Source organism: Pseudorca crassidens, chromosome 14 (genome assembly GCF_039906515.1).
Source record: "Pseudorca crassidens isolate mPseCra1 chromosome 14, mPseCra1.hap1, whole genome shotgun sequence".
NCBI lineage: Eukaryota > Metazoa > Chordata > Mammalia > Artiodactyla > Delphinidae > Pseudorca > Pseudorca crassidens.
In genome coordinates, this window is record NC_090309.1 from 85,410,763 (window position 1) to 85,431,349 (window position 20,587).

At 38.3% G+C, this 20,587-nt stretch overlaps 1 protein-coding gene across 1 annotated transcript in view; it reads right to left on the reverse strand.

The window, feature by feature from the left end:
* Nucleotides 1–20,587, reverse strand: part of CPSF3 (cleavage and polyadenylation specific factor 3) — a 43,384-nt gene that overhangs the window by 4,753 nt on the left and 18,044 nt on the right. The window contains exons 10-15 of the mRNA XM_067703734.1: nucleotides 19,753–19,899; nucleotides 17,094–17,246; nucleotides 9,486–9,594; nucleotides 8,231–8,329; nucleotides 6,629–6,723; nucleotides 4,949–5,036 (exon numbers count right to left, since the gene is read on the reverse strand). Of these exons, the coding sequence (XP_067559835.1) occupies nucleotides 4,949–5,036; nucleotides 6,629–6,723; nucleotides 8,231–8,329; nucleotides 9,486–9,594; nucleotides 17,094–17,246; nucleotides 19,753–19,899 (691 nt within the window). The remainder of the gene's footprint in view (nucleotides 1–4,948; nucleotides 5,037–6,628; nucleotides 6,724–8,230; nucleotides 8,330–9,485; nucleotides 9,595–17,093; nucleotides 17,247–19,752; nucleotides 19,900–20,587) is intronic.

The following is a 20,587-nucleotide window of genomic DNA, read 5'->3' on the forward strand; positions in this document are numbered from 1 at the left end:
TTCTCAAAAAGTTAAACAGCGAGTTAACATACGACCCAATAATTTTACTCCATAGACCCAAGAGAAATGAAAACATGTCTGTACAGAAACTTGTACATGAAGGTTTATAGCAAGATTATTCACAATAGCCAAACAGTAGAAACAATCCAAATGTTCATCATCAAATGAATGGATAAACCAGATGTGCTCTATCTACACAATGGAAGATTATTCGGCCATAAAAAGGAATGAAGTACTGATTCATGCTATGACATGGATTAGCTTTTTTTTTTTTAAAGTCTTTATGCTTGTTGTTTATGTAGTTGAATTCAGCCACACAATTCTATATTTTTACAATCCCCCGGGCATGAAAAGCTCACCGGCTGTTCATTAGTAAATTCAAATGTCATAGTTTCAGGTTTTAACCTTAGAGTGTCAATAAAAACACAACACATGGCCAGGAGAGGTTGTTTATGAAAGACATGGATGAACCTTGAAAACATTATGCTAAGTCAAAGAAACCAGACGCAAAAGACTACCTTTTGTAGGATTCCATTTATATGAAATGTCCAGAATAGGTAAATCCAGAGAGACAGAAGTAGGTTAGTGGTTGCCTTGAGTTGGGGAGAGTGGGGAGTGTGGGGAGTTATAGCTAAAAGATACACAATGTTACTTTTTGGAGTAATGTGTATGTTCTCAAGTTGACTGTGATGAATCTACTCTACGTGGAAAAGAGCCAAGTTGTCATTTCTCCTAAATTGTTCTATAGTTCAGACCATAGTCACTCTAATTTTAAATTCATCGGTTTTAATTGAATATACAAGTAACTAAATGCCAGCCAAGAAAACGATATAATAAAACTTTTATACTTTAATTATAATCAATTCTGTTAAGTATTAAGCAATTAGCTGACATGTAAAAACAATCTCATAAAACACATTATTAAAAAGCAAACATCTAAGCTATGAAATTGTCTATTAAAAGAAATTTTCCAGGGCTTCCCTGGTGGCGCAGTGGTTGAGCGTCCGCCTGCCGACGCAGGGGACGCGGGTTCGTGCCCCGGTCCGGGAAGATCCCACATGCCGCGGAGCGGCTGGGCCCGTGAGCCATGGCCGCTGAGCCTGCGCGTCCGGAACCTGTGCTCCGCAATGGGAGAGGCCACAACAGTGAGAGGCCCACGTACAGCAAAAAAAAAAAAAAAATTTCTCGAAGTGTGTGTATATATTTATTACTAATGTTTATGACAAACTCCTCAGATACATGAGATTATACTAAATGTGAAGTCATACACTCGTACACATACATGTATCTGCCCTTAGGTCTATGTGTCAAAACAGGGCACAGCCATGCTGAAAACAGGTACAGTGTGAAACAGAAGAATGTAAAGGGATATAAGGACATTAAAGAATACATTTGGAAAATGTATAAGATTTCTCATGTGTCCTCAGTGAGAACAGGGGGACTATATATAAATGGAAGTTGGAGCTAAACACACACACAGATACAGATATAATTGTATTTCCAGAATCTGGACCAAAGTGTCAGCAGGCTAAGAAATGAAAAGGGAGCAAATGTCAAAAGGGAGCAAATATCAAAGAAGAATCAGAGTGTTTCACAGAAGTGAGTGTTTCTAGAATAGAGCTGGCCAACTTTTTCCGTACATGGCCAGATCGTATCTTAAGCTTTGTGGACCACATGGTCTCTGCTGCAACTACTCAACCCTGCGGTGGTAGCTCAGACAGCAGCATTAGATGGCATATAAACAAATGGGGCTGGCTGTTTCTTTCTTTCTTTTTTTTAAACATTTTGGCCATGACATGCGGCATGTGGGATCTTAGTTTCTTGACCAGGGATCGAACCTGTGACCCCTGCGGGTGGAAGCACGGCATCTTAACCACTGGACTGCCAGGGAAGTCCCATAGCTGTGTTTCAATAAAACTTTATTTACAAAAATCAGGTGGAGGACTGGATTTGGCTCAGGGGCCATAGCTGCTGACTCTGCTCTAACATGTTAAAATATCAAATTTGGATAGGATACAGCCAATTAGTTTAAATGATAAATATACAGAATGAACACCCTCAACTTTGAAGACAGGGTATGTGCTAGTCCTTGTGATACTTTTTCATCTTCTGAAGGAGCAGGTACTACTAATTAAACCCCTGTTTAATAACTTAGCCCCACGGGGGACAACTTTCCATACTGATGTATCATATTCACACCTCGGGTCACTGTCTTATCTCTTTAAAATTCACCTTGTCTGTTTCCTTTCTCACGCTCCATATTTAATCTTTCAGGAAATACTGCTGGCTTTACTTTCTCCAGAATCCAACCACTTTCTGCTACCTACACCACTTCCACCCTGGCCTGAGCCTCTATCTCCCACCTGCATGACCACAAAAGCTCCTCACTGGAACCTGTCAGCTTTCATACTTGCCCTCCTAACAATCTCCTCTCAATAAACACCAGAGTAATTAAAAAACCCTACAATGTAACCCATTTCACTCTGACTACAAGTCCAGAGCCTTAAAACGGCCGACAAAGCCCTACGCATCTGTGCCCACTCCAAACCCGATCAAGCTGCCCAGCCCTCATTAGAGCGTCAGCTCCTACAGGGCCAGCATCTGTTTGCTTTGTTCATGGATGTACCCTAAGCACCTAGAATAATACCCACTAAATAGCAGGTGCTCAGTAAGCATCTGTCAAATGACTGTTAAAAGAAAAAAGGGGGGCTTCCCTGGTGACGCAGTGGTTGAGAGTCCGCCTGCCGATGCAGGGGACACGGGTTCGTGCCCCGGTCCGGGAAGGTCCCACATGCCGCGCAGCGGCTGGGCCCGTGAGACATGGCTGCTGAGCCTGCGCGTCCGGAGCCTGTGCTCCGCAACGGGAGAGGCCACAACAGTGAGAGGCCCGCGTACAGCAAAAAAAAAGAAAAGAAAATAAGGAAGCACCTCATTACCCAGAAGAGTATAAAATCCCACTCTCGATACGCCACAAAGTGGGGAGAAACCAGGCAATATGAGGCAGCCCGTTAGCTTTTACAGTCACTCATGGAAAATGCCTGTTCTGACTTCTCAGCAATGAACCTCTCCCGAAATGCCCAGAGGCTTAACTTAGTGAACTAATGTTTTTATCATTAGTTTAAGATGGATCACTAATAGCAGGATGATTATTTTTAGTTCCACTAGTGCAGATCAGAGTAAAGGTATATTTTCACTTTGGACCAGAGCGCTAAGAGAAATACCCAAGATAAAGTCAAACCAAGCAACGATAGCTCATGTATTCCTTCCTGTACAACAGACATTAAATATTTGGTGATTATCTGTTAAACCACAGCACCTTTTCGGTTTTTCAGCACAATCATTAGGTGGAGTCTTCATTGGAACAGCAGATGACATCCTGACAACATAGCTGACAATCTCACACCAACACGCGCTGGGTCCCCTCTTCTGCCACCCAGTGCGGAAATGGGCTTAGAGGAGCTCAGGTACTTAACATCCCCGAAGACCACACAACATCCTAACTGGCCTTGGAAAAGTGTCATTTTTGCATAGAAATTTCATTTTTCAGTAAAGTATAAATATCTGACTTCATTTTACAAAAGAGTTATCAGAATTTAATGAACAGAAAGCAACCTTGGAGGTTAAAACACAATTCAGTTCAGAAGCGTTCGATTCCAAGTGAACGAGACCATGCTACGAAGCGAAGGGGCCATGTTCTTGGAGAGCTGGGTGTCAGCGTGGGGAGGTGGGCCGGCTCATGTGCTCCAGCCTTGATCTCTCACTCCTGGTCTCTGCACTTAATCCTGTCCCCCACTTCGCTGCTCCTAACTTTGCACCACGAATTAGTTATGACCTTGGTAAAAGGTCCTCTTTCCCACCTAGCCCCCCATTTTTATATTTTTACCAACTAAGATATGAAAAATGTAAAATAATAACAGAAAACCGACAACTGCCTTTAAAACTGTTCTGGCATGAATGTACTTGTACCCCCGGGTGAAGACTGTGAGACTGAACATCATGTGAGAATCCAAGGTGTGACGTTCTTCTGTGGCTTGTAGGAATGCACAGCTCCATCTCTTATGTTACAGGCACACAGGGGCATCCATTACCCACTAATTAATTCAACTAAAATGATCAAATAGTGTCCAAATTGTAATTTTACAATGACTATTATTCAAATTCAAAAACTTACCAGTAACTTAGATGAATAATTTAGATTTGTCTAGGCATTTATTAGTTTCATGTTATAGATGTGACCAATTACAAGCAGATGGATTATGAAGTGGTTACCCAAGCTTTCTTTCTCCTGAAATCAAAGAACTAACTATTTGCTTACTTATAAAAAAAATTTTAAGAAACAAAAATATTCTATCAGAGACCTGTTGCCATGTGAGGCTTCCTGGAATACTTCAAGGGTGGCTTCTTCCCACAGGAACACAAAGGGCTACCGTATATGTGCACCGTAATGTGTTACACTGAATTATGTATAAAACAAAATCAAACTATAAAGAAATGACACAAAAATATTTTCATTGGTGTTTTCTTTGATTGAAAATTGCTTCTTAGAAAAGGAAAGAAAGTTACTGCAAAATTGTCCCATGTGGAAATTCCATTCTATTCAACAAGTTTTATTCAACACAAATATAGCAGCATATTTTCCTATTAGACATTCTGGCTCAATTCAGCAATATTTTGGAATTTCTGATTAAATTGTTTCTAAGAGGACCGTTACTAAGAGATTCTTATCTTCGTGTTAACTGCAGCCACGTTTTTATAGCATGAACGAAGACTCAGGACAAAGAGTAAAATATTAGTAATACACATTGTTATGCATGTATCATATCTTAAAAGTTACAGGGATGAAAAAATCAGGATATTTTAAGTTCTTTAGGACTCTTGTTTTCTGCTTTTTATGTCAAAGAACCATGGGAGAAATGAAAAAAGTGATAAAAATGAAGTAATTCTGTACCTTTCCTTATTTTCGGGTTTGACTGGACTTCTAATATCACGGTTGTTACTGTATCTGCATACATATCATTGGAAGGGTTTGCCAGCCACTGAAAAGCAAGAGGCAGAATTAGGGAGGTACAACCCAGCCAACCCCCAAAACTGCAATCACTACCACCCATCCACGGACTATACGTGTGGGATTATTGCTTCTAGCATTTCACTGAAATCAACTGTTTTCTCAAATTGATTAGCATTACTAATTAATTTCAGTAAACCCTTTGTTTATTGAAATTAATTAGTAATGCTGGAATTCTCTAATTTTTTTTTTTTAAACAACACTAAAATGTACGGAGCATGTCCTTTGTGGCAAGTGTCTTATATGCATTATCTCATTTAACTCTCACATCTTCATCATAAAGGAGTAAACTGACTCAAAAGTAACTTACGCAAGATAACATAAGCAGTAATTAATTGCTGGTTCTGTGACTCAAACTCAAATTCCTAGTCACTATATTTTAGTAGCACAGACAGTAATATTTTTAAAGTTTTACTTTTGTTTCTCACATAAAGCCTAAGATCCCCTGACACTGTGCCATGTGCCCGCTGCTCTAAGAAAGTTTTCCATGTCCACCAGGTTAGGGTGAGACCAGATGAATTACTTCAGGAATGAGTAACCCCCTTCTTTTAATTCTCTCTCCAAAGAGTACTTTTACGAGCAACACGAGTCACCTGAAAAACTTCCTCTAAGATCTTCTTTGATCTGTTAATTCTAGGGAATAAAAAATGCATTCTCTAATACTATTTGGTAGCAAGAACCAAACTAATGTCTCTAACAACCTTTCCCCTTTCTCAGATAACACTTTATATATTATTGTATGTAACTTCATGTTATAGATAACTATTCCTCTTGATAATTTCTCCAGTTACCTTTAGCCTTATAAATCAAATTCAGACTTAAATCAGTGAACTGCAGTGGAACCAGAGCTGACAGATCTTTTTCTGTTTTAAAAAATAATATGTATGACAGAATAGTTGACCATATAGCTGGGAAATTTACATTCAACCTTGAGGCAGAGCAACAAAGTATCTCCCTGTATCACTCAGTTCCAGGATTCACTTTGAAAGTCCTTCTTTAAACTTAACGGATGCTAATCTATTAAAATCAACCATCAAAGTCATTTGGTGTCTGGGTTCTAAATTGTACCAGTATGGATTTAAAATTCTAACAGTGGCAACCACATTTACCTAAATTAATGATTTCTAGCCTTTGTGGATTTGGGTCATTTTAATGTTGCTTATTTGAATCTTCAGAATTCCACTCTCTTAAGAAGTGTTGCATGACAAGTTTGTTTGCTTTAAAGTAACAGAATTATATTTTTATCTTGATAATTTTAAGACCTTTTGATATAACAGAAGACACCTGTGGTACCACAAAATCTGTTAAGACTCACTCAGATGAGAGACCTCTGCTCATTTCACATACTAAATATTGTCTTAATTTATTATTAGTTTCCATGCTACTGTAACTATATAGAAAATGCTTAGTTATGTTATATTTAATGTTGATCTTAGAAAGAAAAATATACACATATATATTTTCCAACAATTTTTTTCCTGACTGGGAAGAACCCAATTTTCTCTACATTGACATGTGAACTCAAAACTTTTTTCCCCTTCTTGTTTAGGTAAATGATCTTACTTCTAATACCACCATTCCTGGTTCCTGTATTACAGTAATATTTTTGAACACTTTCAAAGCAGGTTTTTCTTGAATTTCTAATTCTTCTACATCACCTGAAAAAAAGAAGTTGTAAGATGTATATAAGTTTTTTTGGGGGTGGCAATATAAGGGTGGGGAGTGGGAGGTACAGACTACTGGGTGTAAGACAGGCTCAAGGATGTAGTGTACAACACAGGGAATACAGCCAATATTTTGTGATAACTGTAAATGGAAAGTAACCTTTCAAAATTGTATATAAATAAAAATTTTTTGAGAAAGCCAGCATAAAAAAATTTTTAAAATAATCTTCTAGAGTATAATTATTCATTTGTTTATAGAGACAGCTGAAATAAGGTGATACACAATGAAAAAAATTTAATAACTTGTGTATAGGCAGATTTTAAGTAGCAAAGTTTTTTTTTTTTTTGCGGTACGTGGGCCTCTCTCTGTTGTGGCCTCTCCCGTTGCGGAGCACAGGCTACAGACGCGCAGGCTCCGCGGCATGTGGGATCTTCCCGGACCGGGGCACGAACCCATGTCCCCTGCATCGGCAGGTGTACTCTCAACCACTGCGCCACCAGGGAAGCCCAAGTAGCAAAGTTTTATATTAATTGCTTATAGCAACTAAAAGATCTCAACATGTATTATAAATATTCATATAACTAGATAGGATTTACCTTGGACATTAAACATCTTATCAGTTGCAAACTTTGGTGACTGTCAAACACCTATGTTTGTACAAGGGATTTAGTGACTAGCATCTTAAAATTTAACACGAACCTCATCAACTACATCACTTCTACCATCTGTCTTCATAAGTTTAAAGGTTCTACAAGGAAATTCCGTTGTCTAAGACAAGGCTTTTCTGGTCTTCCCAGTAGTAACTTCTTAGTTAAGGATTAATTCAGATGTATTTTATTAACTTCCTGTGTTATAACCTATAATTCTAACATGGGGTTCTGAAGTAAAAAAAGATACATTCTACTATTTTATGGCAGTACTTCACTGTATGAATTACAAACAGCATATTCATAGAAAGCGTAACTTTGTGATCTGAAGTGTTCTTGCTTATCAGAGAGAGCCCACGCCTTTTAACTTAACTCTTCACCTCTCATGATGTTAATACACAAAAATCTCTAATTCAAAATGGTCTAATATAGAAACAGAATAGGTTTACTTTTTACTGGCCTTTGGCCAGTGGTCATGCACTCTTATATAACGTGCTGTAAGGGTTTGTACTGATGGAACCAGAAAAATTATTTTCACTGAACAAAGAAAAGAAATTATGATAAATTCTAGGTATAGTAGTTAAAGTAGATTTTAAACACAAGAAGCAAAGACTACTGACAATTTTAGAATTTTAAGTGGATCATAATAAGAGGTATTATGAGATTTAAAAATTGTTTATCAGTGTATATTCAAAATTTTCACCTGGAGGTGGTAATAACATGACCAAGTAAAGTACAAAGAAAATTTGTGCAATTCTGACACAAATACCAAAATTAACATCCTTTCCTAGATATATAATTATCTTACTCAAAACCAGAAAACAGTTAAGTGAATGTCAATAAATATACACACCTGTCAATTTCTGTAGCTGGTAATAAAGCAAATTAAAAGGACCAGTATATGGAATGGCTTGGGTCTGCTTTACAGTGCTCATGGCCAAGTCAGTATAATCTGGAGAGGAAATTAGAATAAATATACTTTAGGAAACAACACTAGTCTCACAAAATACAATTTGCAAACACATACCAGGAGTCAAGAGAAGAGAAGTAAAAGGAAAGTATGTGAGAACATGCTTGTCAAGCTAACAAAGTGCTCCACAGTTGGTTCCCATCCTACACTCCTCCCCCCCCGCCCACCCTGGCCAACAGTTAGCTTGTACTTCAGCCATAAGAAGGCACTCTCATTCTCCAAGACACATCTGGTCCCTAACATCTCCAAGCCAGTAAGCCAGCTGTCCTCTGCCATCTCTTCTGGTTAGCTAACCTTCACCACCTGGCAAGAGAGCTACCTGGTATGCAATGCTTTTCCCAACCCTTCTAGGCCCATTCTCTCCTTACATGTTATCTTGCACTTCTGTATGTCCCGGGTCAATACTGTGATTAGCTCTTCACAGGATGGTTTCTCTCAACAGACAGTTTCTCAAGGGCTGGGACTGTGCTTCTTAGTACCTCTCTAGTCCTCCAGCACTTAGCACAATGCCTGGCATACAGTAAGACCTCGACAACTGTTAATGGAACAAGTTATATTCTACTGTGTGATAGTCTGAAAGCTGACAGTTGGCTTACCTCACAGTTGAACACCTAAACACTGCTGCTATTTCTTATTCCTTGATAAAGCACTTTTAATTTATTAGTGCCATATAAATAAAATTGAGCACAGTTATTTACTTGAAGATAATATCGTAGTTACTGCAAAAGTAATGACAGCTTAGCATTTACACGTGCATAAAACACAGGCTCAGCAAGCAACTTAACACTACAGGTCATAAAAACCAAAAAAGCCTGTGTGGGGAGTCCACAATTACTTCAGGAAATAAAAGTAGCAGTATTCCATGGAGAAAGGTAGAAGACAGGCTTCAGAAGGCAGTAGTCAATCTGTCTTACAGGGGAACTTATGTTTCCAATTAAGAAAATGTTATTTAAATATTGTAATAGTTCAAGGAAGATTTTTTTTCAAATGAAGCTATAACTAGATTATTAAGTTTCAACTATTTATACTTCGTTATTTGGCTGTTACTTAAGATTTGGCCACAGGGTAAGAGAAGTTTTTGAAGATTTTCTTTAAATGCTAAAATCAAATTACATTTGACATTTAATAGTATACTTACTAGAGAGGTCACAAGGAGAAAGTATGTGATAATTAAAGTTTCTTTTAACAAGTATTCCTGAGACCCGCTGGCCCTGTTCTGGTTTTTTGTCTGCTAAAAAGCCCATGACCTATTAAAAAGAAAAAAAAAAACCAAAACAATTTGAAGAGAACAGAATCTTGTAAAATGAAATTAATTATTCAGGGACTCAATCATGACCATTTGAACCATGAAAACAACCCATGAATCTGAACATGAAAAATATAAAATGTTATATACCTCTACGACCAGGGCAGTAACAAGGTTACCAAGAGACCAAAGGCAAGACTCACGGGAGCAGACCTGGCAAGAATGGTTAGGTTCCGTCAGTTCCAATCAGTTCAGCAACCAAGTAAACCTACTGGGTGCTGGGGCTTAAAAAAGCTTTCAACAGGGCTTCCCTGGTGGTGCAGTGGTTGAGAGTCCGCCTGCTGATGCAGGGGACACGGGTTCGTGTCCCAGTCCGGGAAGATCCCACATGCCACGGAGTGGCTGGGCCCGTGAGATGGCCGCTGAGCTTGCGCGTCCGGAGTCTGTGCTCCGTGGCGGGAGAGGCCCCAACAGTGAGAGGCCCGCATACCGCAAAAACAAAACAAAACAAAACAAAAAAATCTCTCAACAGAGACAGCATGGTGGGAAGGACAGCAACCGAGGGCCAGACGTGCGTGGCTCCCTCAGGCTGGCTCTCAACCCTGTACCTGGAGGAGCCCCAAAATACAAAGATGCAAGGCCATGCCAGATCCAAAAAGCAGCAGCATCTCTGAATAGAAAGGTCTGTAAAGACAGGTATGGATGAGCTCATACAACTGAGGGGGAGCATTTTTTAAGAGAAGAGAGTACTGACTGACTGTTCAGAAACTAACAATAACACCAAACAAACAAACAAAACTCTTAAAAACATGAAATCCAACATTCTTAAATATAACTTTTCTCAGCTACAAAGAAATGAACTCAAAGGGGACAAAGACCTTATATTTCGTATTTGTTTACCTTTCATCAGTTAAGGGCAGATGGCGGTGAGGCAGTGGTAACATTTGCTCTTGTAACTATGATGGGACCTAGCTCTGTTTCACATGGTTTGTCGGCGTTTTTTTCTCCTTAAATGCTGGTGACTTAAGGAGGCTGATTTCAGTGCAGTGACATCCCGGATGCTAATGAGGTGTCTGCCGGGAGAACCAAGTACCTTGGAGAACAAGGCTGAGTGGTTCTTCTGGCTTCACCCTCTGCTGCCAGCCTCGGTTTCTTTCTTTTTTTTTTTTTTTTTTTTTCGGTTTCTTTCTTTATTCAGCTGTGTGCTAGTTCCCAACATGCTGATTTCTTACCACGCACACAACTGCTTGGCCTGACAATTCTCGATAGTAAACTGCATGGGTTTTTTGATAGTTTTTGTGGATCTGATTTCTTTACCTCCTTCTTAGTTTCTGTTTTACATGCCTGAGGATGGCTGCCTTAATAAATCTGACTTCTCCCGAAGCAAGGTTATTACACTTGTGGAAAAAAAAATAACTATAGCTAATGATTTTAAATAAAAATATGGCTAAAATAACAGAACAACACTCTAATACAAAGCTACATTTGGGGAAACAGATATTGACAACAGTTTCTCTATGCCTGTATAAAGTTAAATATAAAAATGACACATATACCTAAAGTGTGTTTTCAGTTCTAGAGTCAAAAAAATTTTTTTTACAGCAAAAGAAGTTCTAAGAGGGAAGTTCATAGCAATTCAGGCTCACTTCAAGAAACAAGAAAAATCTCAAATAAACAATCTAACCTTACACCTAAAGAAACTAGACACAGAAAACCCAAAGTTAGCAGAAGGAAAGAAATCATAAAGATCAGAGCAAAAATAAATTAAATAGAAACAAAGAAAACAATAACCAAGATCAATAAAACTAATAGCTGGTTCTTTCATAAACAAAATGATAAACCTTTAGCTAGACTCATCAAGAAAAATAGGGAGGGCTTCCCTGGTGGTGCAGTGGTTGAGAATCTGCCTGCCAATGCAGGGGACACGGGTTCGAGCCCTGGTCTGGGAAGATCCCACATGCCGCGGAGCAACTGGGCCCGTGAGCCACAACTACTGAGCTTGCGCATCTGGAGCCTGTGCTCCGCAACAAGAGAGGCCGTGATAGTGAGAGGCCTGCGCACCGCGATGAAGAGTGGCCCCCGCTCGCGGCAACTGGAGAAAGCTCTCGCACAGAAACGAAGACCCAACACAGCCAAAAATAAATACATAAATAAATAAAAAATATATTTAAAAAAAAAGAAAAATAGGGAGAGGATGCAAATCAATAAAATTAGAAATGAAAAAGGAGAGATTACAACTGACACTGCAGAAATATAAAAGATCATAAGAGACTACTACAAGCAACTATAGGCCAATAAAATGGACAACCTGGAAGAAATAGACAAATTCTTGGAAAAGTACAACCTTCCAGGATTGAACCAGGAAGAATTAGAAAATATAAATAGACCAGTCACAGGTAATGAAATTGAAACTGTAATTTAAAATCTTCCAACAAAAAAAAGTGCAGGACCAGATGGCTTCACAGGCGAATTCTACCAAACATTTAGACAAGAGTTAATACCTATCCTTCTCAAACTCTTCCAAAAAATTGTGGAGGGAGGAACACTCCCAAACTCATTCTGAGAGGCCACTATCACCCTGGTACCAAAACCAGACAAACATATCACAAAAAAAGAAAATTACAGGCCAATATCACTGATGAACATAGACACAAAAATCCTCAACAAAATACTAGCAAATAGAATCCAACAACACACTAAAAGCATCATACACCATGATCAAGTGGGATTTATCCCAGGGATGCAAGGATTCTTCAATATATGCAAAACAATCACTGTGATACACCATATTAACAAATTGAAGGAGAAAAACCATATGATCATCTCAACAGATGCAGAAAAAGCTTTTGACAAAATTCAACACCCATTTATGGTAAAAAATCTCCAGAAAGTGGGCAAACAGGGAACCTACCTCAACATAATAAGTCATATATGACAAACTCACGCAAATATCATTCTCAATGGTGAAAAACTGAAAACATTTCCTCTAGATCAGGAATAAGACAAGGATGTCCACTCTCACCACTATTATTCAACATAGTATTGTCCTAGCCACAGCAATTAGAGAAGAAAAAGAAATAAAAGGAATCCAAATTGGAAAAGAAGAAGTAAAACTGTCACTGTTTGCCCAAGACACAATATTATACATATAAAATCCTAAAGATATCACCAGAAAACTACTAGAACTAATCAAGGAATTTGGTAAGGTGGCAGGATACAAAATTAATGCACAGAAATCTCTTGCATTCCTATACACTAACAACAAAAGATCATAAAGAGAAAAGGAAACAATCCCATTTACCATCACAACAGAAAGAATAAAATACCTGGGAATAAAGCTACCTAAGGACGCAAAAGACCTGTACTCAGAAAACTATAAAACACTGATGAAAGAAATCAAAGAGAACATAAACAGATGGAGAGATATACCATGCTCCTGGATTGGAAGAATCAATATTGTGAAAATGACTATATTACCCAAAGCAATCTACAGGTTCAATCAATGCAATCCCTATCAAATTACCAATGGCATTTTTCACAGAACTAGAACAAGAAATTTTACAATTTGTATGGAAACACAAAAGACCCCAAATAGCCAAAGCAATCTTAAGAAAGAAAAATGGAGCTGGAGGAATCAGGCTCCCTGACTTCAGACTATACAACAAAGCTACAGTAATCAAGACAGCATGGTACTGGCACAAAAACAGAAATATAGATCAATGGAACAGGATAGAAAGCCCAGAGATAAACCCACGCACATATGGTTGCCTTATCTTTGACAAAGGAGGCAAGAATATACAACGGAGAAAAGACAGTCTCTTCAATAAGTGGTACTGGGAAAAATGGGCAGCTACATGTAAAAGAATGAAATTAGAACACACCCTAACTCCACACACAAAAATAAATTCAAACTGGATTAAAGACCTAAAGTGGTCTTTAAAACTCTTAGAGAAAAACATAGGCAGAACACTCTATGACATAAATCATAGCAAGATCCTTTTTGACCCACCTCCTAGAGTAAGGGAAACAAAAACAAAAATAAACAAATGGGACCTAATGAAACTTAAAAGCTTTTGCACAGCAAAGGAAACCATAAACAAGATGAAAAGACAACCCTCAGAATGGGAAAAATATCTGCAAATGAAGCAACTGACAAAGGATTAATCTCCAAAATATACAAGCACTTCACGCAGCTCAATATCACAAAAACAAACAACCCAATCCAAAAATGGGCAGAAGACCTAAATAGACATTTCTCCAAAGAAGATATACAGACTGCCAACAAACACATGAAAGAATGCTCAACATCATTAATCATTAGAGATATGCAGATCAAAACTACAATGAGATATCATCTCACACCAGTCAGAATGGCCATCATCAAAAAAATCTAGAAACAATAAATGCTGGAGAGGGTGTGGAGAAAAGGGAACCCTCCTGCACTGCTGGTGGGAATGTGAATTGGTACAGCCACTATGGAGAACAGTATGGAGGTTCCTTAAAAAACTACAAATAGAACTACCATATGACCCAGCAATCCCACTACTGGGCATATACCCTGAGAAAACCATAATTCAAAGAGTCATGTACCAAAATGTTCATTGCAGCTCTATTTACAATAGCCCAGAGACGGAAACAACCTAAGTGCCCATCATCGGATGAATGGATAAAGAAGATGTGGCACATATATACAATGGAATATTACTCAGCCATAAAAGGAAACGAAATCAAGCTATTTGTAATGAGGTGGATAGACCTAGAGTCTGTCATACAGAGTGAAGTAAGTCAGAAAGAGAAAGACAAATACTGTATGCTAACACATATATATGGAATTTAAGGAAAAAAAAATGTCACGAAGAACCTAGGAGTAAGACAGGAATAACGACACAGACCTACTAGAGAACGGACTTGAGGATATGGGGAGGGGGAAGGGTGAGTTGTGACAAAGCGAGAGAGAGGCATGGACATATATACACTACCAAACGTAAGGTAGATAGCTAGTGGGAAGCAGCCGCATAGCACAGGGAGATCAGCTCAGCACAGGGAGATCAGCTCGGTGCTTTGTGACCGCCTGGAGGGGTGGGATAGGGAGGGTGGGAGGGAGGGAGATGCAAGAGGGAAGAGATATGGGAACATATGTATATGTATAACTGATTCACTTTGTTATAAAGCAGAAACTAACACACCATTGTAAAGCAATTATACCCCAATAAAGATGTTAAAAAAAAAAAAAGATGCTCAACATCCTAATCATTAGAGAAATGCAAATCAAAACCACAATGAGGTATCACCTCACACCGGTCAGAATGGCCATCATCAAAAAATCTCCAAACAATAAATGCTGGAGAGGGTGCAGAGAAAAGGGAACCCTCCTGCACTGTTGGTGGGAATGTAAATTGATATAGCCACTATGGAGAACAGTATGGAGGTTCCTTAAAAAACTACAAATAGAACTACCATATGACCCAGCAATCCCATTACTGGGCATGTACCCTGAGAAAACCATAATTCAAAAAGATATACATACCACAATGTTCACTGCAGCACTATTTACAATAGCCAGGACATGGAAGCAACCTTAGTGTCCATTGACAGATGAATGGATAAGGAAGATGTGGCACATATATACAATGAAATATTGCTCAGCCATAAAAAGGAAAGAAATTAAATTATTTGTAGTGAGGTGGATGGACCTAGAATCTGTCATACAGAGTGAAGTATGTCAGAAAGAGAAAAAAAAACAGCATATGCTAATGCATATATATGGCATTTAAAAAAGGGGACTGATGAACCTAGTGGCAGGGCAGGAATAAAGACAAAGATGTAGAGAATGGACTTGAGTGAATGGGGCGGGGGAGGAGGAAGCTGGGATGAAGTGAGAGGGTAGCATTGACATAGATACACCATCAAATGTAAAATACATAGCTAGTTGGAAGCAGCCACATAGCACAGGGAGATCAGCTAGGTGCTTTGTGATCACCTAGAGGGGTGGGATAGGGAGGGTGGGAGGGAGACGCAGGAGGGAGGGGATATGGGGATATATGTATACATATAGTTGATTCACTTTGTTATACAGCAGAAACTAACACAACATTGTAAAGCATTTATACTCCAATAAAGATGTGAAAAAAAAATTTTTTTAATGCTGTATACTGTATTTCTTGAGGATTTATAATGCACAATGGCCTAATAAAAACTCTGCAAAGTCTCGCTATAAACTCAGCTTAATTTTGTTCAACTCGGCTTCTCCTCAATTGACTGAAAAACTTTCTTTTTCTTCCCACACTGCAACCAGTAGAGTTTGGGAAGTACCGTTCTAGATTCCCAACTGTAAATATTCTTATACCTATAGAATATATTTCTCTACAGGTATAACATCTCTTCCATTAAACTGGCCCCTGGAAAGTTTTGTGAACAGTAAGATTCAGGAGTAAATACAACCATTTGCTCTTCTTTGGCAAGAAGAGCCTCACATCCTAATTTTTGCAAATTTTCCTCAAATTCAACTGCAAGAAATGATATTCATCCATTAGCTTCCTCATATTTGGCTCATTATGTACTGATAGAATTCTGTAAAGTTGCTCATTAACACGTTTGATATTTAAAACTTCAGACAGGACTTCCCTGGTGGTCCTGTGGTTAAGAATCTGCCTTTCAATGCAGGGGACGACGCGGTTTGATCCCTGGTAGGGGAACTAAGATCCCACATGCTGCAGGACAAGTAATCCTGTGCGCCGCAACTACTGAGCCTGTGCACCACAACTAGAGAGAAGCCCGTGTGCCACAACAAAGAGTCTGTGTGCCGCAACTAAGACCCAACACAGCCAAATAAATATTAAAAAAATAATAAATAAATAAAACTTCAGACAGATAATTTAAAAGTTTCCTTTAGAGGTATCTTAAAAAGATGTTTGATGAACAGGAGGTAAAAATGCAGATTTCTTATAGCATCCCTCTAAAATCCCAGGTAAGGTTTTTTTTTCGTAACCATTTCTTTTTTAAATTCTGAAAACCTTATATTTCATCATCAAAAATGATTAACTCTTGAAAAGACAAATCTATAAATTCCATCATATCCACAGATATTATGTTTAGATATGGGTCTATTTTTAGATTCTGAGGGAGAATGCCAAGAGGTAGACAGAATACTGTATTGGATATAGTGAAAAACAGTAATGGAAAAAAACAAAACAGTAATGGACATTTGTTTACTCTCTAACATGGGTATGATAAGTAAATGGGAATGTGGATTAAAAGCCATCAGACTGAAGATCTAATTTATTTGAAAATTTTCCATGTGAAAAACAAATCAGTGGAACCAGAAAAAGCCTAAAAGCACAAGGATCAAGGTCTTACAGCATATTGAGTAAATTGACAGAAATCATCATTGAGCACATTATTTGATTAATTAAAAGCTGGATATTCTTAAGAAGTATACATTTCCCTAAAGGGATTAGGAACTATTTGGAATGGACAGGATTAAAAACCATAACCTTTTACCTTGGCTAGTTTTTCCCCCCTGAAGTTCAAGGTCACTGCTTCTGTATTCCGAGGATTATGAACCTCTATGTGAACTTCATCATTATCTTCATATTCTCGAATCAGGGCTGCTTTCAATCTGGCCATTTCATTTTGTTCTCCATGGACTAAAATCTACAAAGTGTAAATTGTAAAAGAGCATAGGGAAGCATCCTTAGTTCAGATTAATGATGGCTGTTATCTGAATTAGTTAATTATATGAAATGGAGATATACTTGAAGTTATTAAACTTTACTACTTTTAAGGATCTCCAGTCAATCAAACTTGTGTGACGTTTTCATTCTACTTGGCTTTAAAAGATTCTTAAGTGGAACTACTTCAAGAGAGAGTAAAGAAACTTCTTTTCTGTTCCAGTTTTTGCCACTATCGAGATACACAACTTTATGAAAGCTGTACTTTTTCTAGGCTTCTGTGCTCACACTAGAAATGGGCTGGACCAGGTGACCAGCTTTAAATGCATGTGGTTCTTGTACGCGACTATTGCTACTCCTACTATCCCAGAAAACGCTCACGGTTTTCTTTAGGCTTCTTAATATAAGACTAACAAAATAAGCTTTTTATGTGAAAAAAAATGACTTCTGATACTTTATTTGTTAAAGTAATATCATATAAAATATTCCAGAACCAAATGAAACCATGTTTTAGAGAGGTGTTTACAACGACTGCATTAGCTACCAGTCTTTCTAATTCATTTTCCTAACTTATTTTTTACAAGACAGATCATTCTTAACCTATAGACTACTGGTAGATGATATCCTGCCTGGACTGACAGAAGCTTGTCCAGTGTCTCCACCAGGCAGAGGCATATGGCCTAGAGATGACGAGCCCCAGCTCTGGGGCCTGGCTGCTGTAACACAGATCTTGGCGCTGCCACTTACTAGCTGGGTAACTCTAGGCAAGTTATTTAACATCTCTGTTTTCTCTTCTACAAAATAGTCGTTGGTTGTGAGAAGTAAGCGACTTGATACATGTAAAACACCAGTACAGTGCCTAGCGCACAGTAAATACTCGATAAATGCTAGCTATTATTTTTACCACTACCACCAACACTACTATTATTTTATCGTGTGGACAGACTTGCTGACTTGGTTACTGGAGGAAGGTAAGCATCAAATTCAATCCAGGAATTTAAACTGACGGCAGAGACAGAGTCTGGAGAGCAACAAAATGGGACTGAGGATGAGGTGGTGATTCCAGAGAGAGAGCAGTACAGCTTTTCCCGCACAGCTTTAAAATCTGGGAGGATATCCATAAACAACACACACCAGAAGGCACCCATGAACTGCCTACACTGTAACTAAACTTGACGTGCTATAAAGCCAAGTAGGTGAGGGATTTTCTCCACCAAAGAATCTGCTCATTAAGGGCCAATGGTAACTACCTGTGAGGACTATATGCTAGAAAAAACTAAAAAACGAACAAAAGGGCACACAAAATGCTCAGCATCGTTCGTCACCAGGGAAATGAAAATCAAAACTACAAAGAGATACTACTTCACCCTTACTGGTATGGTGACAATTTTAAAAAGGGAAAATAACAAGCTGACAAGAATATGGAGAACTGGAACCCTTGTGCATTGCTGGTGGGAATGTAAAATGGTGTAACTGCTATGGAAAACAGTTTGGTGATTCCTCAAAGAGTTAAACACAGAATTAGCCCATGATCCAGCAATTCCAATCCTAGGTATATACCCCAAAGAACTGAAAATGGACTCAAACAGATAGTCACATGCCAATGTGCATGGCAGCATTATTTACAATGGCCAAAAGGTGGAAACTACCCAAGTGTCCATCAACAGGTGAATAAACAAAACGTGGTCTATACAGACAATGCAATATTATTCAGCCATAAAAAGGAATGAAGTTTTGATACATGCTACAATCAGAAAGGGTACTTCATTGCTTCATCTGTTTTCTAGACTCATGCTCCATAAATGTTCCTCTAATTTAAGATACTTTTTTTTTAGCTTAACTCTCTCCAGTCCCCCCAAAATATAACTGTTACTATAATAATTACATAAAACTTAAAAATATAAGCAAATCACATTAGTAAGGAGCTGTGTAATGTATTTCACATCTAACTGCATCTTTATAGCTTTTACTATTATGACTTGCCTTTCTCCTCTCTCCACATTAATAGGTATTTCCCATTTGCCAGGCACCCTATTACGTGCTTTAGATATATGTACTCTCATTTGGTCCTCACAATAACTTTATGAGGTATTATCATCCCTATTTACATATGAGCTAAGGAGAGGTTAAGTAACTTGCCCAAGGCTACATAGCAAGTAAGGGATGGAGCTGGGACTCAAAACAGTCACATTGCAAAGCCAGGGCTCTTAAGTTATTGGGGAGGCAGCAGAAAAAAACAGAAAGAACGCAGAAGAACACTGGAGCTGGTAGATCTGAGTAAGAGATGCCATGTAAAATGGAGAAGACTGAAGTACACAGCTTGCCTAAATCAAAGGGGAGTGGTAAAGGTCAGATGCAAGTGCACGTGAAGGCACTGCTGAGAGCGATACCGGCTGCTGTAAGGAAGGCAGTGTCTGCTCTGAGAACCAGCTGCTGCTGGGCATGCCTCTTCCAACCTTTAATGCTGAAAATCAAATTCACAGACTAACCACATGAGGTGGTTTCAAAGCACGAATAAATTCACTGGTTTGCTGGTAATCTGTGTGAGCAGAGAAAGAAATGTAATCAACAGACATTTTCAGTGGTAGCTTCTGTCCAGACATGGTAGTGATTTCTTCAGGTTCAGACATGATATGCTGTTAAAAAACAAAGAAAAGTAAACAAAACAAAACACATAAACTCTCTAATTAGAAAAGAAAAGGTACATTTTCTACTTTTTCACCCAGCCATAAAGTCTTACACTAGTTTAGGACCTTTAACACAAAAAGCATTCTAACACTATTGACGTAGCAAATATCAAATACTTCTTTTCTCGATCAAGCAAACATTTAATCAGGAAAGTAAGCAGATTAACAAAAATTCAATACACCTGGGATCCTCGAAGTGAAAATTATAACTTATGATTAGAAAGATACACTTGTATCCCGAACTATCTGCTCTAAAAAGTCACTTTCCAGGTAAGAGGATTTGTATAAAGGACAGATGTATTTCTATTCTGGAAATCTATTTTAGATACACAGCCAACACTGTCTAAGTGACTTACAGAGTAAGGTAATGTAATAAAAATGATTAAAGCAGGGAATCATAATGTATTAAAAAAATAAAATTGAGGTTATCAATAAAAGATAAGAGAAGATGATGCAGGAATATTCATAAACTTTCTCTAAAGTTTTGCACATCTATGTCTATATACCTCAGAGTTAATATCAACCACCTTATATCGAGTAAGATGGGCAATCAACCCAAACACATTCTCCAGCTTTTCAAGAGAACACTTATTAGTAAACCTCTTTCTCATCAGATGAGGGTATCCATGTGTTTGTC